This window comes from Sturnira hondurensis, unplaced genomic scaffold (genome assembly GCF_014824575.4).
Source record: "Sturnira hondurensis isolate 20B ecotype Veracruz unplaced genomic scaffold, ASM1482457v3 Scaffold0006413, whole genome shotgun sequence".
Classification (NCBI taxonomy): Eukaryota; Metazoa; Chordata; class Mammalia; order Chiroptera; family Phyllostomidae; genus Sturnira; species Sturnira hondurensis.
Genome location: NW_028079044.1, coordinates 57194339 through 57210712, shown reverse-complemented (window position 1 = coordinate 57210712; position 16374 = coordinate 57194339). Strand labels below are relative to the sequence as shown.

General features: G+C 50.5%; 1 protein-coding gene across 4 annotated transcripts in view; it reads left to right on the top strand.

Moving 5' to 3' along the window:
• Positions 1 to 16374, top strand: part of KIDINS220 (kinase D interacting substrate 220) — a 76311-nt gene that overhangs the window by 40322 nt on the left and 19615 nt on the right. For 2 of the 4 annotated variants that reach the window (XM_037048678.1, XM_037048677.1), the window contains exons 23-25: positions 12062 to 12240; positions 13216 to 13442; positions 15982 to 16095. In XM_037048678.1, coding sequence (XP_036904573.1) covers positions 12062 to 12240; positions 13216 to 13442; positions 15982 to 16095 — 520 coding nt within the window. The remainder of the gene's footprint in view (positions 1 to 12061; positions 12241 to 13215; positions 13443 to 15981; positions 16096 to 16374) is intronic. The other 2 variants (XM_037048680.1, XM_037048679.1) reach the window with 1 other exon arrangement.

The window sequence follows — 16374 nt, the reverse complement described above, 5'->3', positions numbered from 1 at the left end:
GGTGTTTGGTGAAATTGCTTTGTTAAATTATTTTCTAAATTGTTCACTTTTAACACATGACATTTGATACTAACACTGGAAAGCAATTTCAGCTAATTTAGTACATCCCTCTATAAACCATTGGAACACTGAGATGACGTACTGTTCATTCAAGATTATTTTAATTGGTACAATTACTGTAATTTTCTTGCAATTATGTGTTGAACTAAAAGCTTTTGTCTATATCATTCGAGGGTTTTTTTTTGTTAACATACATTTAGTAAGAAGAAAGGGAGTAAAATAAAAATTGTAGATAAAGATTTTCTGTCTTTTTATCATAGCATTTTAGACAACCACGGGAGTGCTGTAGCTGCGAAACTTTATTTCTAGTATTTTTCAGTAAGCACTTGAAGCAATGATAAGAGGTTTTGAAAAAATCAATTTTAAGAGTTTTCTTGAAGATGACATTTAACATTTTTGTTTTGACAGTGCCCAAGAAGTCTTTTCCTCGAGATGATACTGTCAGAGTGGTTTTGTGATAAGGACAATACCATCCTTTGTTTTGTTTCTAGGTTTTTGTTTTATTTATTTTTTAGAGAGGGGAGGGAGGAGGAGACAGAGAGAAACGTTAGTGTGTGGTTGCCTCTCGTGCGCCCCCTATTGGGTTCCTGTGCAACCTATTGCAACCCAGGCATGTGTCCTGACTGGGAGTCTAACCCGGAGCGACCCTTTGGTTCGCAGGCCTGTGCTCAATCCAGAGCCACACCAGCCAAGGGGATGGATTTTGACTTCAAAAACAGTTGAATGTGTTTTGAGAGAGCCCGAGAATGGTAGCCATCTTTCATTGCATTGAGATAGCTGTTTGTTGTATAGACGGTGCAGATACCTAGTTCATAACATTTGTATTAAATTCAGTATCTTTAAATTGTTCAAACAGTGGTATTTCTGCATGTAAGGCATTTTTATAATAAAGCGTCACCTCATGATATTTCTTCCTCATATTCAGCCAGAGTTTTCAGGAGCCCAGTCTGACCCCTCCTAGGCCGTCCCTGCCTCTCTAGCCCTCACCAGCCGCCTTCCCGTTTCCTTCACGTCCTGGGGGTTGTTAGCCGGCCCCCAGGCCCCGCGGCCCAGATGGCGCACCAGTTAGTTTCCTTGCACATGGACCTGAGTCATGGACGTGACTAGCATGGAAGACCGGGCACCGTTAGTGTACAGGTGGAGAGGTCGTCTTTGTGCCACGACACGTGTCCTTCGCACTGGTGACTTTTCCCTCAGTTTGGGTTTGAGGCACTGTGGTCGCTCCACACACTGTTTCGCACGTGCTGCTTTGTGTTCTGTATGTGTAGTTCAGGGTCTTGGCGCAGTTCTCTCTTCCTGACGTGACGTGGCCTCTGCAGGTGTCCATGCCGTCCTCAGTCAGTGTTCATTCCGTCACTCTCGGGTGCCGTCCCCGGTCCCAACCCCCTTCCCCGAGTGTACTTGCCCCGCTGCGCATGGAACACAGACGCTCCGTGCAGCAGGTCAGCATTCCTCCGCAGCTGGAAGTTCTCTCTTGGTGATGATGGCCTGATCTTTGCAAACCGTGAGCTGACTCTCCATGTAGGAGAGCAGACTAAGCAGGTTTGTGGGGAAAAACGTCTGAAGTAGAGATTGCCTTCTATTTGGATAGACACAGGTAGCATTTGGTATTTGCCAGGGTTATTCTGAGGTTGAGCCTTCACACCGTGAACAGAGACGCCTGTGATTGGATGCGGTGTCCACAGTTCAAATGTGTGCACCTGGTGGTGCATGGTGTGTCTTTATCTGTTGTCTTCGTGGGAAGTAATTGGAAAGTCCAGGTTCCTAAAGATAAATGAAGGGGAAGGCAGAGTGTTTTAGTTTATTTTGATGTAGCTGCAAATCGTGTCTGCTTTGGTTTTTTGGAGGAAAGAAAGTTGAACATGTTAGACTAGACGTGGGTCACTGTGTGGCCGTGTCAGGCCACTGCTCTGTGTCACTGTGGCCACCAGGCTCACAGCAGTGCCCGGATGTACAAGGGAAACCCGTGGGTGGGGGCTGGCGTGCGCTTGTTCATTCTGAACAGTGGCATCGGGCCCCTGTCAGGGTCCAGGCGCGGTTTTAGGAGCCAGATGCGGCCATGGACGGACAGATGCAGGTCCCTGCCCGCGGGAGCTCATGCTGCATGGAGTGATGGGTGGCAATGTCTACTGTACATGGCTGCACAGCGTGTCAGGAGGTGATAGGCACTGTGGAGAAATGGAGAGTGGGCTGGAGTTAGGGAGCCGAGGAGCGTAGACTCCTCGGGGCTGGGGGGCTCAGCCAGCCTCCCCGAGGAGGGAGGACTGGCCACACAGGTGCCTCCGGAAGTGGGTGTTGCCACAGGGAAGTTTGGAAGTTTGGGTAGCCAGAGGGGACTCAGTGAGGGCGGGGGTCGGAGGTGAGGTCAGGGGAGTCGGGATGCGGGGTATGGACAGCTTTTGGAGCACCCTATCCCAGACTTCGGCTTGGGCCTGGGCTCAGTGGAGCCCCACTGCAGGGTCTTGGACACACTGCATCCATGCTCGGCGTGCTCTCCGTACCTGGCACGCGGTCCTGTTGTGCAGCTGGGCCTGGGGCTGGGGCCCTGTCGGCTGACCTGGGGAGTGTGTTGTTAGGCTCCGTGCAAGTAGGGTGTGGCAGCGGGTCTGGGTGGGAAAATGAGGGTCGGTGAGAGCTGTGTGGGAAGTTGCAGCAGTCCCCTGCGTGGTGACCTGAGTGGAGGGAGCGGCGCAGTGGTGCCTGGGGAGAGCGTCGTGGGGCCAAGGAAGGCGTCCTGCTGCGGTGTCTGGGAGGAAGCCGGTCTCTGCGCCTCTGTGGGACTCAGGACTCGTGTCCCTGTGTGTCCTTGTGTGTCTCTGCTTCATAATAGTTTCTCGTTTCTTAAGATACTTTATCTTTCTTTTCTGTTAAAATGATGCCTTTAGAAGCCTACTTTTTGGATCACTTTTTAAATTGCCTTTTTCCCCCTTGGGCTTGCCAAGGAAATACTGAATTTGACTTGTGAGTAGTGTAAGATGGGATGGCGGTCTTTGCACAGCCGGAGGGTAAGGAGTGGTGATGGGCCTGAGTTCTGTGTCTAGGAGTCAGCCCACCTGGGGTTCCAGATGGCTGGGCCTGGCCCAGCCCTGCTCCTGCCCTCCCCCGGGGTCCCCCTTGCTTCCTGAGCACGCACCTCTGGCCCGCCCCCCGCTCCCACCCCGTCCTTCTGGTCCGGTCTTCCATGCCCCTGCCTGGGAAGCCCGTGGAACCAGCAGGCCCCGTTCTCCAAGGTTGTGTTAGGTGAGTTCCCCGAACGCCCACCACAGTCAGCCTGTTCCAGACACGGCTGCTGCTTTAGTGTGTTTCCTGAACCAGGCTGTCAGCTTCACCGACTGTAACGTCCTCACACCTTGCTGAGTCCCTTTCTTCTAGACGCTCTCGGCATAGAGTGGTCAGCAGTGGTCATTTCGGGAAGAGGGAAGCAACGTGATGCTCACCCTCGGACGGAGAGAAGCCTGGGTTGGGGGAAGGTGGGGAAGCGAGAGTCTCGCTTTGCGGTGAAAATAACGCTGTTCACACAGGCCCGTGTCCTGTGGTTCCGAAAGTGGTTGGCTCTCTCTGTGGTCGCACCCGTGCGCCCCAGGGTCAGGCCCCCATGCCCAGGGGTTGGTGGGGCCGCTCGTTGCAGCAGACACTGCGAGTTTCTGCCTGGGTTTCCCTAGGCATTGCTCTGACTGTCAGCTCAGGCCCGTCCTTCGCGGTTCCTGACAGTCACCCTCCGGGGCGAACGACCGTGTTTGCAGGTGCTGCCCGTCAGCACACCTTTGGGAGGCCAGCCCCTCGCCCTTCGGTGTATGTGTGGGTGGTGGTCAGTGTCGAGACTTCGCTGGACTCCATTTTTGTTCCGTCGCACATTTTGACTGTGTTCATTAAACAGATATTTATGAAGCTCACTGTGGGCGGGGCACATGCTAACAAGAGTCCTGGCTGGTATTACTAGCGCCCTCAGTGCACGCTGGCCGTGGGGTTCCTCCCCACCACCGTTCCTTGGGAAGGCTGGGAGGCGCAGAGCGGGCCACGGGGAAGACCACCCACCGGGCCTGGTGCGGCTTCCCCAGGGGGCCGTCTGCAACTGCACAGCTTTTAGAAATGCATGCCCAGGCTACTTCTGTTGTTATTTCCAGGTATTTTTTACTCATTTCCAAGTGAAATTATGGAATTATTTATTATGTATCAGTGGGAATGTAAGAGCAGATGGAAATTTTTCCAAAGCATTGAATTTATCTTTTTTATAAAATGCGAAACCTCTTACCAACACACGTAAAACCGAAGATGAAGGCTGCGTTCAGTTCGGCTGTCTCAGTCACCGCGGCGGTTTCGAGGGGAAAGCCGCAGCTCCGTGGTCCTGTTTAGCACGCAGACAGCAGGCGCGTCTGTCTATCCAAGCCTTTATGCCATTCTCATGGGTGCCGAGTGGCCGTAATTCTCTCCCAGGTAGCGTTCAATAGCTTTTAATAGGATAAAGTGGGTTTTTTAAATACATTCTCATGTAAACTTGTCATGATGCCATTTTTAGTATTTTATGCTAATGTAGAACAGAGGAAGAATTTTAAATGTTCCAAAATTTTGTGTTTCTAACTTCAGCATGAAAAACTCAAGTATATTCACTAAGGCTATTTGAAAACAAATAGCAAAGTCAGTTTAATATATATATTTTTTTAATATGTAAAAAGTAATTACCCTTGAGGTTTAGTTTATTTTATACTACAGTAAGAGTATTATTCATATTTACATTTAAAAAATAAATTTGATTATTGAAGGATTCAAGTTTATCAAAAATTTGAATATGCCATTAAAGATCAAGTAGAGATTGGTTTTTTCCTGAAGTTATGTTTTCAACAGGAGTTTGTGATCTCATAATTTCAAGTCAAAATATTTTTAGATTTTTCACAGTATGAGATAAGCAAAAGTAACGCACAACCAAAGTGCGTGCTCGTGGGCACACGCAGAAGACGGGCCGCCGGTGTGCAGCTTGGCTGCCAGTGGCCTCGGCAGCAATACCCCAGAAGCCCACAAGATGGCAGCGTCTCCCCGGGAGCAGCGCTGCACTGCGGGCCAGTTTCCCCCGCGTTTCCCTTCCCGTTTCATAGCAGAACAAAGAAAACACTGAGCTTAACAAATATTTTAATTCTCAAGTTCAATTTCCACTTCCATTTTTTTTTACAAAATGGCTTCACAGGACATTTATAAGCACAGAGAATCAAGATTGTAGGCAAATGAATAATTATCTAATCCTATAGCATAGTTTTTATTAAATTGAATAGTACCTTTTCCTCCTAAAATTCTTTTAAAGTAACTTTTGGGGGAAGGGTGAATATGAAAAAAGAGGAGTTTTTAAACTCGATCTTATAGATTTGTATTTACGTTTAAAAGTGTTAAGCCCTAAACACTGTGGAGCTGAAGTTCTGTACTTATGGGCATTCACTCCGTCTTTAGGGGCCCGTGCTCTCCGCGGGGACACGCCTGGGCAGGGTGTGCCCGAGGGCCGGCGTTCTCTGTGCCGCCGCTCAGCGCTTCACTGTGAAGCGCTTGCTTTCTTTGTACGAGCCACGTGAGACTTGACTCTGATAAAGAGATTTGTCGAAGGCAGCAGTAACACGAGCATTTGTGGTCACTCGGTAGCACAGTATGTTATTAGTGCTTCCCAAACAGCTACAGAAGTTGGATTCCATTCACACTCACTGGGACATTTTTAATGCCGCACCGCATTTTCAATGCGAGACAGTGGGCTCTGCCTTTTTTAATGGCAGACACCATTTTCATATCGAGGCAGCTGTGAGTCGTTTCGCCTCCTGACCTCTCTGCTGAGTCCCCTCCGTCCCTGCAGCTTAGAGAGACTGCTTGTCATCTGAATCGCTCTGCTTGGAGCCCTTGCTGGCTCGCCACTGGGTGGGCATCATGCTGTCTGTCTCCCACTGCTGCCAGGCTTTCCCCTAAAGCAGGATGGATGTGAGTGGACTGGTTTAAGCTGGAGCACTTCCTGACGCCTCCAGTGAGGAGACGGCCGAGCCGCTCTGAGGAGGACTGGGCGAGAGCGGCACGTGGTTTGCCCGGCCACCCTGGTTCAGACTCCTCTTCGTTCCTCCACGCAGGGGCGGTGGTGTAATATCAAGAAAACTCTAAATCCTTACTAGGTGCAAATGTTCCCAGTCTTCACACTTGCTTTGCGTGGTAAGATGTTTGCAGTTAACATGATGCAGACACTTGAAAGATTCGTTGGGGATTTTGCTTCATAGGTGAATTGCCAATATAATCTTAGAGATGCACCCATTTCTTATAACTAATCCAAGTGTTGGGTCTGCCCCTCGCCTTGGTCCAGGCAGCCGGGTCACTAATTATCACGTGGCTTCTCACAGTTTCTGCACTTTGCATGCGGGCATGAAGGGTGGGGCGGTGTGCTTGCTTTCATGATTTTGTGAACAGAAAAGTGTTGCCTGGATTAAAAGAACAACAGTAAAGGAATTCACATTAGCACCTGAAGGTGGAGGAGAAACTTTATTTCTGAGTCTGCAAAAAAGTAGAACAAAAACCAGGTGACCTGGTGACACGGCCTTGCTGTATGTTGGTCTCCTTCAGTGTCTTAACGTGCAGTAACACTCTGTCTCACTCCCTGTGTGTTTGTTGTTTTTCAGTGACAGCTGACATTGAGTGTTATTTTGTACCCGTCTCAGGGCAGCATAGTGGTTAGACATCTCTGTGACTTACGAGTTCAGTGCCCACCTGGCAGCAGACGTGGTTATCGCTGTGCTACTGACTAAGCTCCCTCCGTGGTGCTTATGTTCTCTCGAGTGTTTTGTAGCAAGTTAGGTCTGCCAGGGGTTTCTCCGGCAACTTAGACTCATACTTTCACAGTCAGTGTTACTGAGCCCTAATTAGACGATCTTTGTAGATATGTCTGTCTAACACTGGAAATCAGAAACAGATAAACCCGAAGGTTTGGGGTGGTTGTATTCTCGCTGCGCACACATTCTGTGCTGTGCGCAAGGGTTGTCCCTGGGTAGGATGCCCAGAAAGTGCAGCCTGGCTTCTGTCAGCTCAGAAAGCAGTTGTGGGGTGGACACTGGGCGCATGTGCACTGCCGCCTTGAGAGCGGCTCTGGCCACCCAGGCGGAGCCTGTCGCTTCTCCCCTGCCCTGCTCTCAGCCCCAGCAAGGGCCGCTCTGCACTCAGCACAGCCTTCTGCGGGTCAAGTGTGTGCGCACTGCCGAGGGCAGACACTGGCCAGTTAAGGTCTGAGGGACTGGAGAGACTCCCCGTGTCCGTGGGTGGAAGACCGAACGTTAAGGTGTCAAAGTGTCCGTGTTCCCCCAAGAGATCCACCGATGCGGTGCGACCCCTCCCAGAGTCCCGGCCGCCTTTTGGGGCAGATGCAGAGACCTGCCCTCAAATTCATGTAAGCTACAGGGGGACCCAAATAGCTGAAACAATCTCAAAAAAGACTAAGTTGGGGAACGCTCAGCTTCACAGCTTACTGCGGAGCTATGGCCGTCCGAGCAGCGTGGTGCCGACCTGAGGGTCCAGAATAAGCCCACGTGACTGTGGCTGGTTGAGCCTCGACAGGGGCACCGCCTCCATTCAACGGGGGAAGGGTTGGTCTTTCCGCAGACGGTGCCGGGGCCACTAGACAGCCACAGGCAGACAGAGTGAAGGTGGGCCTGCGTCCCACAGGTCAGCGCAGAATGGACCAGTCTGTGCTTTCCCAAGGTTTTCTATGTCAGAAAGTAACGGAAGTGAACATTATTATTATCCTTTAAGGATTTATTTATTTTTAGAGAGAGGGGAAGGTGGGGAGAAAGAGGGAGAGAAACATCAATGTGTGGTTGCCTCTTGTGCACCCTGCACCGGGGACCCAGCCCACACTGGGAATCAGAAGCCAGGCTTACTTTAAAAGGGTAAGTTCACTGGGAACAATGTGTTTTCTTGTGCAGTCCGTTTGCTCTGCAAGCATTTATTGTGGAAAAGGCGCAAGGCAGTGGCTGCACTGGGCCCTGGAGGTCCATGGAGAACGAAACCATGCTGCTCCCGACTCTGACGGAGTTCGTGGGGTTTACAGTCTAGGGGACAGGCAGGAAGGAAATAGTGCCGCGAGTGACTGTAACATGCCACTTGTGCTGTGTGGCATGCACGATAGCGTCTGTCCTATGAGGGCTCGTATTAGTGGGGAGCCACCTGGACTCCCGTGGCGGGGGGCGGCCCGGAAGAGGGCGTGGAGCTGACCTGCAAAGGGTGAGTAGGCATTAACTGGGTCGGGACAGGAGGGGAAGGCGAGGTCAGCTCCTGTCCAGAGTTCGTGGTGTCTTTCCACAGGTGGCAGTGGGCCTCACAAGGCTGCCATTTGTCTTCGTGTCTGACCTCGGCAGCAGTGTCTGACCCCTGTGTCTGTCTGACTCTTGTGTCTGTCTGACTCTTGTGTCTGTCTGACTCTTGTGTCTGTCTGACCCTTGTGTCTGTCTGATCCCTGTGTCTGTCTGACCCTTGTGTCTGTCTGATCCCTGTGTCTGTCTGACCCCTGTGTCTGTCTGACCCTGGCAGCAGTGTCTGACCCTGTGTCTGTCTGACCCTTGTGTCTGTCTGACCCTTTGCTTCCTGCCCGCTCCGTCCGTCTCCCCAAGCCTCGGAAGCGCTGTGTGCGCCGACCGTATTTCTTAATGCACGGGCGTCCGCCGAGGGGGAGGGTTGGGAAGTCCACCAGAAGTCAAGTCTGTTTCATGGTGGTGAAATTCGGCAGTGACCAGTGTTTCCTGTTTAAAATTTTAAGGAATATTTATCTTGATTTTTAAGATAAAAATCATGATTAAATAATGACATTTTAGGCAGTCACTTTTGGATAAAGTGTGATAAATAATGCCATCTCCGTAAAATATGCTTTTAGACCCTGTTTATGTTTTGAATTTAAATAGAATTTTTGCCATGTAATTTAAGACCTTGTTTTGAATGGAAATAATGTGAATGGCTTATGTAATTTCTTCCAAGGAAGTAATATAGACTTTCTATAAACGCTATCATTTATAATCAAAGTGCTTTTAATTTACACTGATGTTGGCATTAACAAGCGATGCTGGGCTGCTTTTAGGCTGACTTGGAGCCCACTCCTGCCTGAGGTCCCACAGTGCTTCCCGCGGGCCTGTAACTGGTGGCAACTTTAATTCATGCCACTCAGAGGGCTGGGAAGGCAAACTCACTCTTCACTGAAAAGTGAAGTTACTTAAATTCTCTGAATACTAACCTTTGGAAAAATACCTGGAAAAAAGTAAAGGCACATAGGATTTTGGTGGCCCACTTCCAAAAGCGTGTCATTTCCATCAGTACCTCTTTCGGGAGGAGAGTGTGATGCACTGGGCGCATGAAGGTCGGGACGGGGACTCCACCTGGAAGGCAGCAGTGGGCTGGCCGTTGGCGGACGGCGGCGTCGGTCCTCACGTCGGGAGCAGTGCTCGTGTGCACCCGCAGCGCTGGCGTGGCAATGCAGGTCCTCCACTTTGCGTGACTTGTCAGCTGTGTGTGTCTGTCTACATCTTTCTAGCTTCTCTTCCGAGTGTTTGTGTCGCACTCCTGAGACGGAAGAAATGCCGTAACCGTCTGTGCTCTGATCTGGGGCCGCTTCTGCACGTGATCCTGAGCAGCCGCTGCCCAGGCCTCCCATCTCGTTTGCAGCACACGTAGTAATCAGAGTCCGCCGTTTCAGTACCGGGTAATCCCGTTTCAGAGGGCTTTTCCACTTCACGCTCGTGTGCCTGAGTCGGTGGAAGGGACTCTGGAAATTTATTAAGGCAACATTGCTGTCCTTAGTTCCTCACTGGTACCCTAGTCTTTTCTCGTTTGCCAATTTTGTTCTCTGGATTTTCTGTTATAGCTTGTGATATTTGGCTAGTAGCCAAATACGGGGTCCTAGCAGAGCAGTGGTAGTCCCAACGAGATCCTAGAGCCGCGGCTAATGCCAGAGTGAGGTCCCAACGAGATCCTAGAGCCGCAGCTAATGCCAGAGTGAGGTCCCAACGAGATCCTAGAGCCGAGACTCGTGCTAGAGTGAGGTCCCATCTCTCTCACTGAAGGGCTTGAGCACGCTCACTGCCCCTCCGAAACAGTCCTCAGTAAAGTCTAGCAGGTAATATTCTCGACTAATGGGAGTTGAGTGTTTTGAAGATAGCTCCAAACGTACCATGAATTTTAGGTAGCTTTATGAGATGCAAGTGACGTGTACTGACAGATTAAAATTGTACAGCTCCACAAGTTCTGAAACATGTTTGTATTTACCATCCCCACCCCCCAGCAGAGCAGCGCACCCGGTGCTGCAGGAGCCTCCTGTTGCTCCTTTGGAGTCCCTTCCGGCTCTTTCTCCCTGCAGCCCGGGCTCCCCGGGGCCTTGTCTGCGCTTCCTGGCCCTGCTGGTGGGCGACGAAGGCCTGCGCCCTGCGCTCCCCGGGCCGTTTCCTTTCTCTCGGGGCAGCGTGCCAGGGCGGTGACGCATGTTCTCTGGCACCAACGGCTCCTCCCTTTCCTGTGGCGCCCACGGCACAGACGCGCCGCAGTCAGCCCTGTCNGTAAAGTCTAGCAGGTAATATTCTCGACTAATGGGAGTTGAGTGTTTTGAAGATAGCTCCAAACGTACCATGAATTTTAGGTAGCTTTATGAGATGCAAGTGACGTGTACTGACAGATTAAAATTGTACAGCTCCACAAGTTCTGAAACATGTTTGTATTTACCATCCCCCCCCCCCCAGCAGAGCAGCGCACCCGGTGCTGCAGGAGCCTCCTGTTGCTCCTCTGGAGTCCCTTCCGGCTCTTTCTCCCTGCAGCCTGGGCTCCCCGGGGCCTTGTCTGCGCTTCCTGGCCCTGCTGGTGGGCGACAAAGGCCTGCGCCCTGCGCTCCCCGGGCTGTTTCCTTTCTCTCGGGGCAGCGTGCCAGGGCGGTGACGCACGTTCTCTGGCACCAACGGCTCCTCCCTTTCCTGTGGCGCCCACAGCACAGACGCGCCGCGGTCAGCCCTGTCCCCTCTGTCCGCTCCCAGCTCCCCCCGCCCTTGTCTCTCTGTGCCGCACCCGTGCGTGCTGCCGCGAGTGGGTCGTGGCCCTGCGTGGGGCAGGTCCAACTGTGTGGAGCTGTCGACGTTTGACCATTTGGATTGTGAAAGTGGCAGCTTTGTATAGTTCGACAGAAAGAAATGTTTGTTATGTGTTTCTCCAGGCTTTCATTTGAACTTTTCCCATTATAATTCATCCCTCCTCCTGCCTGTACCCCACACCCCGCCCCCTGACCGCCAGGCGTGCTGCGGCCCACGTCCAGGGGGTGCTTTGCCCAGGGAGGCCTCTGCCTGGCCCAGGACCGCCGACACACGGAAACTCCCTGTGTAAACATTCTGCATGCTGACTACTGTTACAGTACTGAGTTGTGAGTGGCACGCTTTAGTAGGCATTGTTATTACGTCTGATAAAATGAGGGGTTTTCCCCTCTATTTTTCTGCATTTCTCTGCCTTATAAATATGCATATGTAGTAAGCACATACTACTTTTGTAATAGAAAATAAACCTTTTTTTAAGAAGGAAAAGCCTGTGCTAATAACTTTTTTCTGGTTCGTGTGATTTGTTTCAAAGTTATTCATCATTTCATCTTTGCGAAGGCAGGACCCTGGCATGCTGTCGCAGACACAGCGCAGGGCTGTTCACGCGCTCTTGTGGCCCACGGTGGCCACTGCTGCCGTCTGAGATGCATGCACCTCACATGGGAAAGGACAGCGCACCGAGCCTTCACTGCCGGGGGTCGCTGGCCTGTGCAGTGCCTGGCGTGTGTGTCCTTTTCCTTCCTGTGTCCCTAGCCTGAGTCGTGCCTTTGTTACTTTAGTCATTTTGTAACTGTACCACTTACTTTGGTTTTTGTCCTTTGAAAAACATTTTAAGGACAGCAAAGTATGTAATACTTATTTTTGTAATAACAAACTTTGTCATATGTAGAATTTGCCTAATAGTGACATTAATGGCCTTTTCATTTGTTTCTTGTTTGAAGAATATCAAAGAATATTCCAACAACGAAAGATGTGGAGCCCCTGCTAGAAATAGATGGAGACGTCAGAAATTTTGAAGTGTTTTTATCCTCAAGAACCCCAGTTCTTGTGGCTCGAGACGTGAAAACCTTTCTGCCGTGCACTGTAAACCTAGACCCCAAGCTACGGGAGATCATCGCAGGTGGGTATCAGCAGCACGTTTAACTTCCTTCTCTAAAGTTCTCCAAAATGTTCCTGTTTTTAATGGAGCTGCATAAGTTTCTCCTGCTCTGTGGAAAACCAGGACATAGCGAACCAAGCCCTGCACAGGAGGGTGAACGATTAGGGGCCTGAAGACGTCAAGAAAATGTTATTTGTTAGCCTCACTTTACTGTGTTTCCCAGTCCACACACCCGAATCCGTACTTTGGGATCAGAGTCTTTTAACCTTTGGTCGCCACTTTGTCAGTCTATTGTAATTTTTCTGTCAAAAATCTTCTGTTCTTAATAGGGGATCTTTACCCAGAGAGGTAAGGAAATCTTTCTATCACTTTTTAAATTTTGCCTTACCCGTGAGGACTGGACCTTGAGGGTGGTGATGTGGAGCTTCGAGATTAGTGTAAGTTGTTCTGGAGGCTCCGCTGTGTGTGCTGTGTGCACCCTGTGCTGAACACTGTCCCACCTGGAGTGGCCCTGGGGTCCGGGAGCTGCCGCCTTGGACCCTGTGTTCTGTGTCCAGACCTCTGCTCGAAGGCGGCCGCCGCCCGCAGGTGACGAGTCGTAGGCCTGCTAGCCCGCAGTCCCAGCGCGCGCTGCGCTTGGTAGCACCAGCCGAGTGTGTGTCATCAGGAGGTGCTGACGTGTTATGGGTCGTAGGACTCGTTAGAGCAGCTCAAATACCTTAAGGAGCCAGAGAACACTGCAGTTCTGGTACTGAACGGAAGAGTCCGGATGTCGGTGGCCTTTCCTGCAGTGTGCGTAGCTCACCTGCCACGGAGCTGCGCTTCGCTGGCTGGGCTCTGGTTGGCCAGAGTGCCATCTGCCTGGTTAATGTGGCGGGGGTCCTGGCGAGAGGGACCTCCTGCTTCTGTCTGGCGACTGAAGGAGGTGGTGGTCACGGGACTAGATACTGATGTCCCCCTCTCTCCTGCCTGCTTGGGGGTCCTCTTGTCTTTCAGATGTCCGTGCTGCGAGAGACCAGATGAATATTGGAGGGCTTGCCTACCCTCCGCTGCCTTTGCACGAAGCCCCCGCTAGACCCCCGTCGGGCTACAGTCAAGCCCCGTCCGTCTGCTCTTCCTCCACGTCCTTCAATGGGCCGTTCGGGGGTGGGGTGCTGTCGCCGCAGCCACACAGCAGCTACTACAGCGGCCTGACGGGGCCCCAGCACCCGTTCTACAACAGGGTAAGGGCGGTCGGGGCATCCGCGGTGCTGCCTCTGCCTACGGGCTTGTTGTCGTTTGGAAACTATCCTTTAGTTCTAAAACAGGGGAACATTTAAGTGTGAATTCAGTGTCTGGGGGGGACCCAAAAACACCGGAATTACCTTCTGGAGAGTTGGACCCCTTGTAGTACCCTGCTAGGTGAGTGCTCTAGGAGCCCGTCTGTGTCGGCGAAGGAGCTGGCGTTGTTGTGAGAGGCTGCGTTGGGCTTCAGTGAGTTTTTTTAGGACTCTTTCAGCACGCTTGCGCCTTTCACGATGGTGATTTACTAGCGCACCTGCCCACACAGTGCTGAATATTCGGCGGTTTTTGACCGAAATCATCATGACCGCCATCCCCCACCCTTCCCTAGTCACTCAGTCTCACCTTGAGAGACTTTTTTTTGTTTTCCCGGATGAGAAAAGTCCTCAAAGGGAAACGTTTTGCTGATGTGGAAACAGGTGAAACAAAAAATGGCAAAAGAACTAAAAGGTATTAAAATTGACAAGTTCAAAAACTGTTTTAAGCAGTGGGGAAAAGGTCTCACTAGGTATATTGCATCAAATGGTGACTTTGAAGGTGACTGAAGTTTAAAAACATGTAAGAATAAATACACAAGTTTTTATAAATAAATTCCAGGGTTTTTTGGGTCCCCCCTTGTGTATGATGTTTTAAAGATCAAAAGGGCTTCAGGGGGCTCTAGATAGCCGTGGAATCGGAATGTCGGCACGCCGCTCCTTTTCTTTGTCATCTCGGTAAGAAAGTGAACTCTGCAAGGTCAGCAGACTGACCTATGCCTCAGAGGGACCTTTGTGTCTATCTGTTGATAAACAAAAGTTTGATTTGCTGTATTTTGTATAGTAATTTATATTGGCATTTCAAATAATGATAAATATACATTTCTGCAGTTCATTAAACCTATGTGTGATACATATTACAGTTTTTAATGTGAGGTAATAATGGAAAATGTGCTTGGAGGACTCAGATGTTATTGCCAAATAATCGCACTGCAGCCTGTTTCCAGAGTCTCACTTCAAGCCATCTTCAGCCCCGTGGGACTGTTGACTCAGAGTGAGCGTGGCGGCTTTCCGTTTGGGGAGCTGGGAGCGCAGTCCGCTCCCGGGTGCTGGGCCCCGTCAGTGCAGCGGGCCCGGGCTGCCCTCGCTGTGCTGACCGCCGGCACCCGCACCCCTCACAGGAGGGCGGGCGTGAGCCCTAGTGTTAGACGTTCCGGGACCGGGACTGGTCTGCTGTAGTTTTTTTTTCTTTTTTCTTTTTGTCTCCCTTGTTAATGTGATTTTAGAAAACATAGGGACTAGTATTCTATAAACTGAGTGCCTATATAACATTCACATGAGCCAGGAAGAATGGGAAGTTTGGAACAAACTGGTGAAGAAGGAATCCCAGAATTTAAATTGAGTTTTCAGTTGGAAAAGCGTTGGCCACGTAAGTGACTGGCGACACCATTCCCAGAGGCCCTCGGTGCCGTTCCACTCTTTGCTCTGACAGGGAGGGCGAAGCAGGCAGTAGTGTGTTAGGGTGCACCCCGTCCCTGGAAACGGCGACTGCCTGGAGGCGGTGTGAAATTCGGGCTTTGTCTGCCAGTCCTGAGACCTGCTGTCGCTTTGCTTAGAAGGCCTCCGCCCCTCTCTAGTCGGCAGTCAGACTTCTGAGTCTGGGAACCGCCCAGGCGGAGACCTCGTGTTCACCAATGTTACATGAGAAACAGGCACAGTAGCACATGCTGCTGTTATTTACTCTCGTTAAAACAGTTAAAGTTTTCTCAGGTTTTTAGGGCTAGTTATTTTTTGCTCTAGTTATCTGAGGTTTTTAGTGTGAAAGTAGAAGCAGAGGAATTTTCTTAAAATAGCAGGAGTAATAGAGGTGTTACCTCAGTGTGATGAAACTTGGGGAATTAATCTGTGTTTGTCACCCACGTAATCTGATAGCGCCTGTTACCAAGAAGCTTGTCACAACACTCGCTGTGGTCGCAGTCTCACCCAAGCCACCGGTTCCTCATCTACAACACGGCTGCTCATTAAGGAGCCCGAGTCAGCCCCAGGGCTCCAGGCCGCAAGCACTCGCAGCGTCTGTGCTGCGGAGTTTTCACGTCACCGGGGCTTTTGAGAATCGGAAGGCTGTTTCTGTAAAGAACAGTTTCCTACTAAGATTCCATTCTGCTTTTAAAAACAGAGATTGTGGGTTAGTGTTTGTTAATCACTTAGACCTTGACACAGAACAACAAGCCCATAGAGGAGACTCTGGCATCAGCTTAGAAGGTGTAAAACTTTTGTTGTTGCAAAAAAAAGCTTTTAGTATATCAACAATATAAGAATTTAAATAAGATGTCAAGTTTGAGTTTTATAGCTTACAGGATATGCTAAGGCGTTTTTCTTTTGTTTTGTCACTTGCATTAAAAGTCTAGAGCTGTATTTTATTAGTCAGTCTCGTTTGCTAGCTCTCATCACACTTTGATTTCTGTGATTGTTCATCCCGTTCTTTTGTTGCATGTTTTCTCCATAGCCGTTCTTTGCCCCACACCTTTACACGCCACGGTACTGCCCTGGCGGCCCCCACCACCTCATCTCACGTCCATCTGTAAAATCGGGTCTGCCCAGAGAGCAGAGCAGTGGCCTAGTAAGTATGCAAAAGGGTAACTGAAGTGTTAATCCAGTAAGAAACAGCTAAAACGTTGGCATTTGGTTCTTTCCTCTTTTACAACTCATTTTAAGAAACACAAGCTAGTACTAATGTAAAATGTGTTTTGCTTTTGTGTCTGTTAAATATCTGGAAGGAAACGGCTGGCAGCCTCAGCGGGCGAAGGTAAAGCCGAGGGCAGCCAGCGTTTCCAGTTCATGAGGCCGACTCCACGCCCGGCTGCCGGCTCTGAGCCTCCACGTCCGCTCACCTCCAACG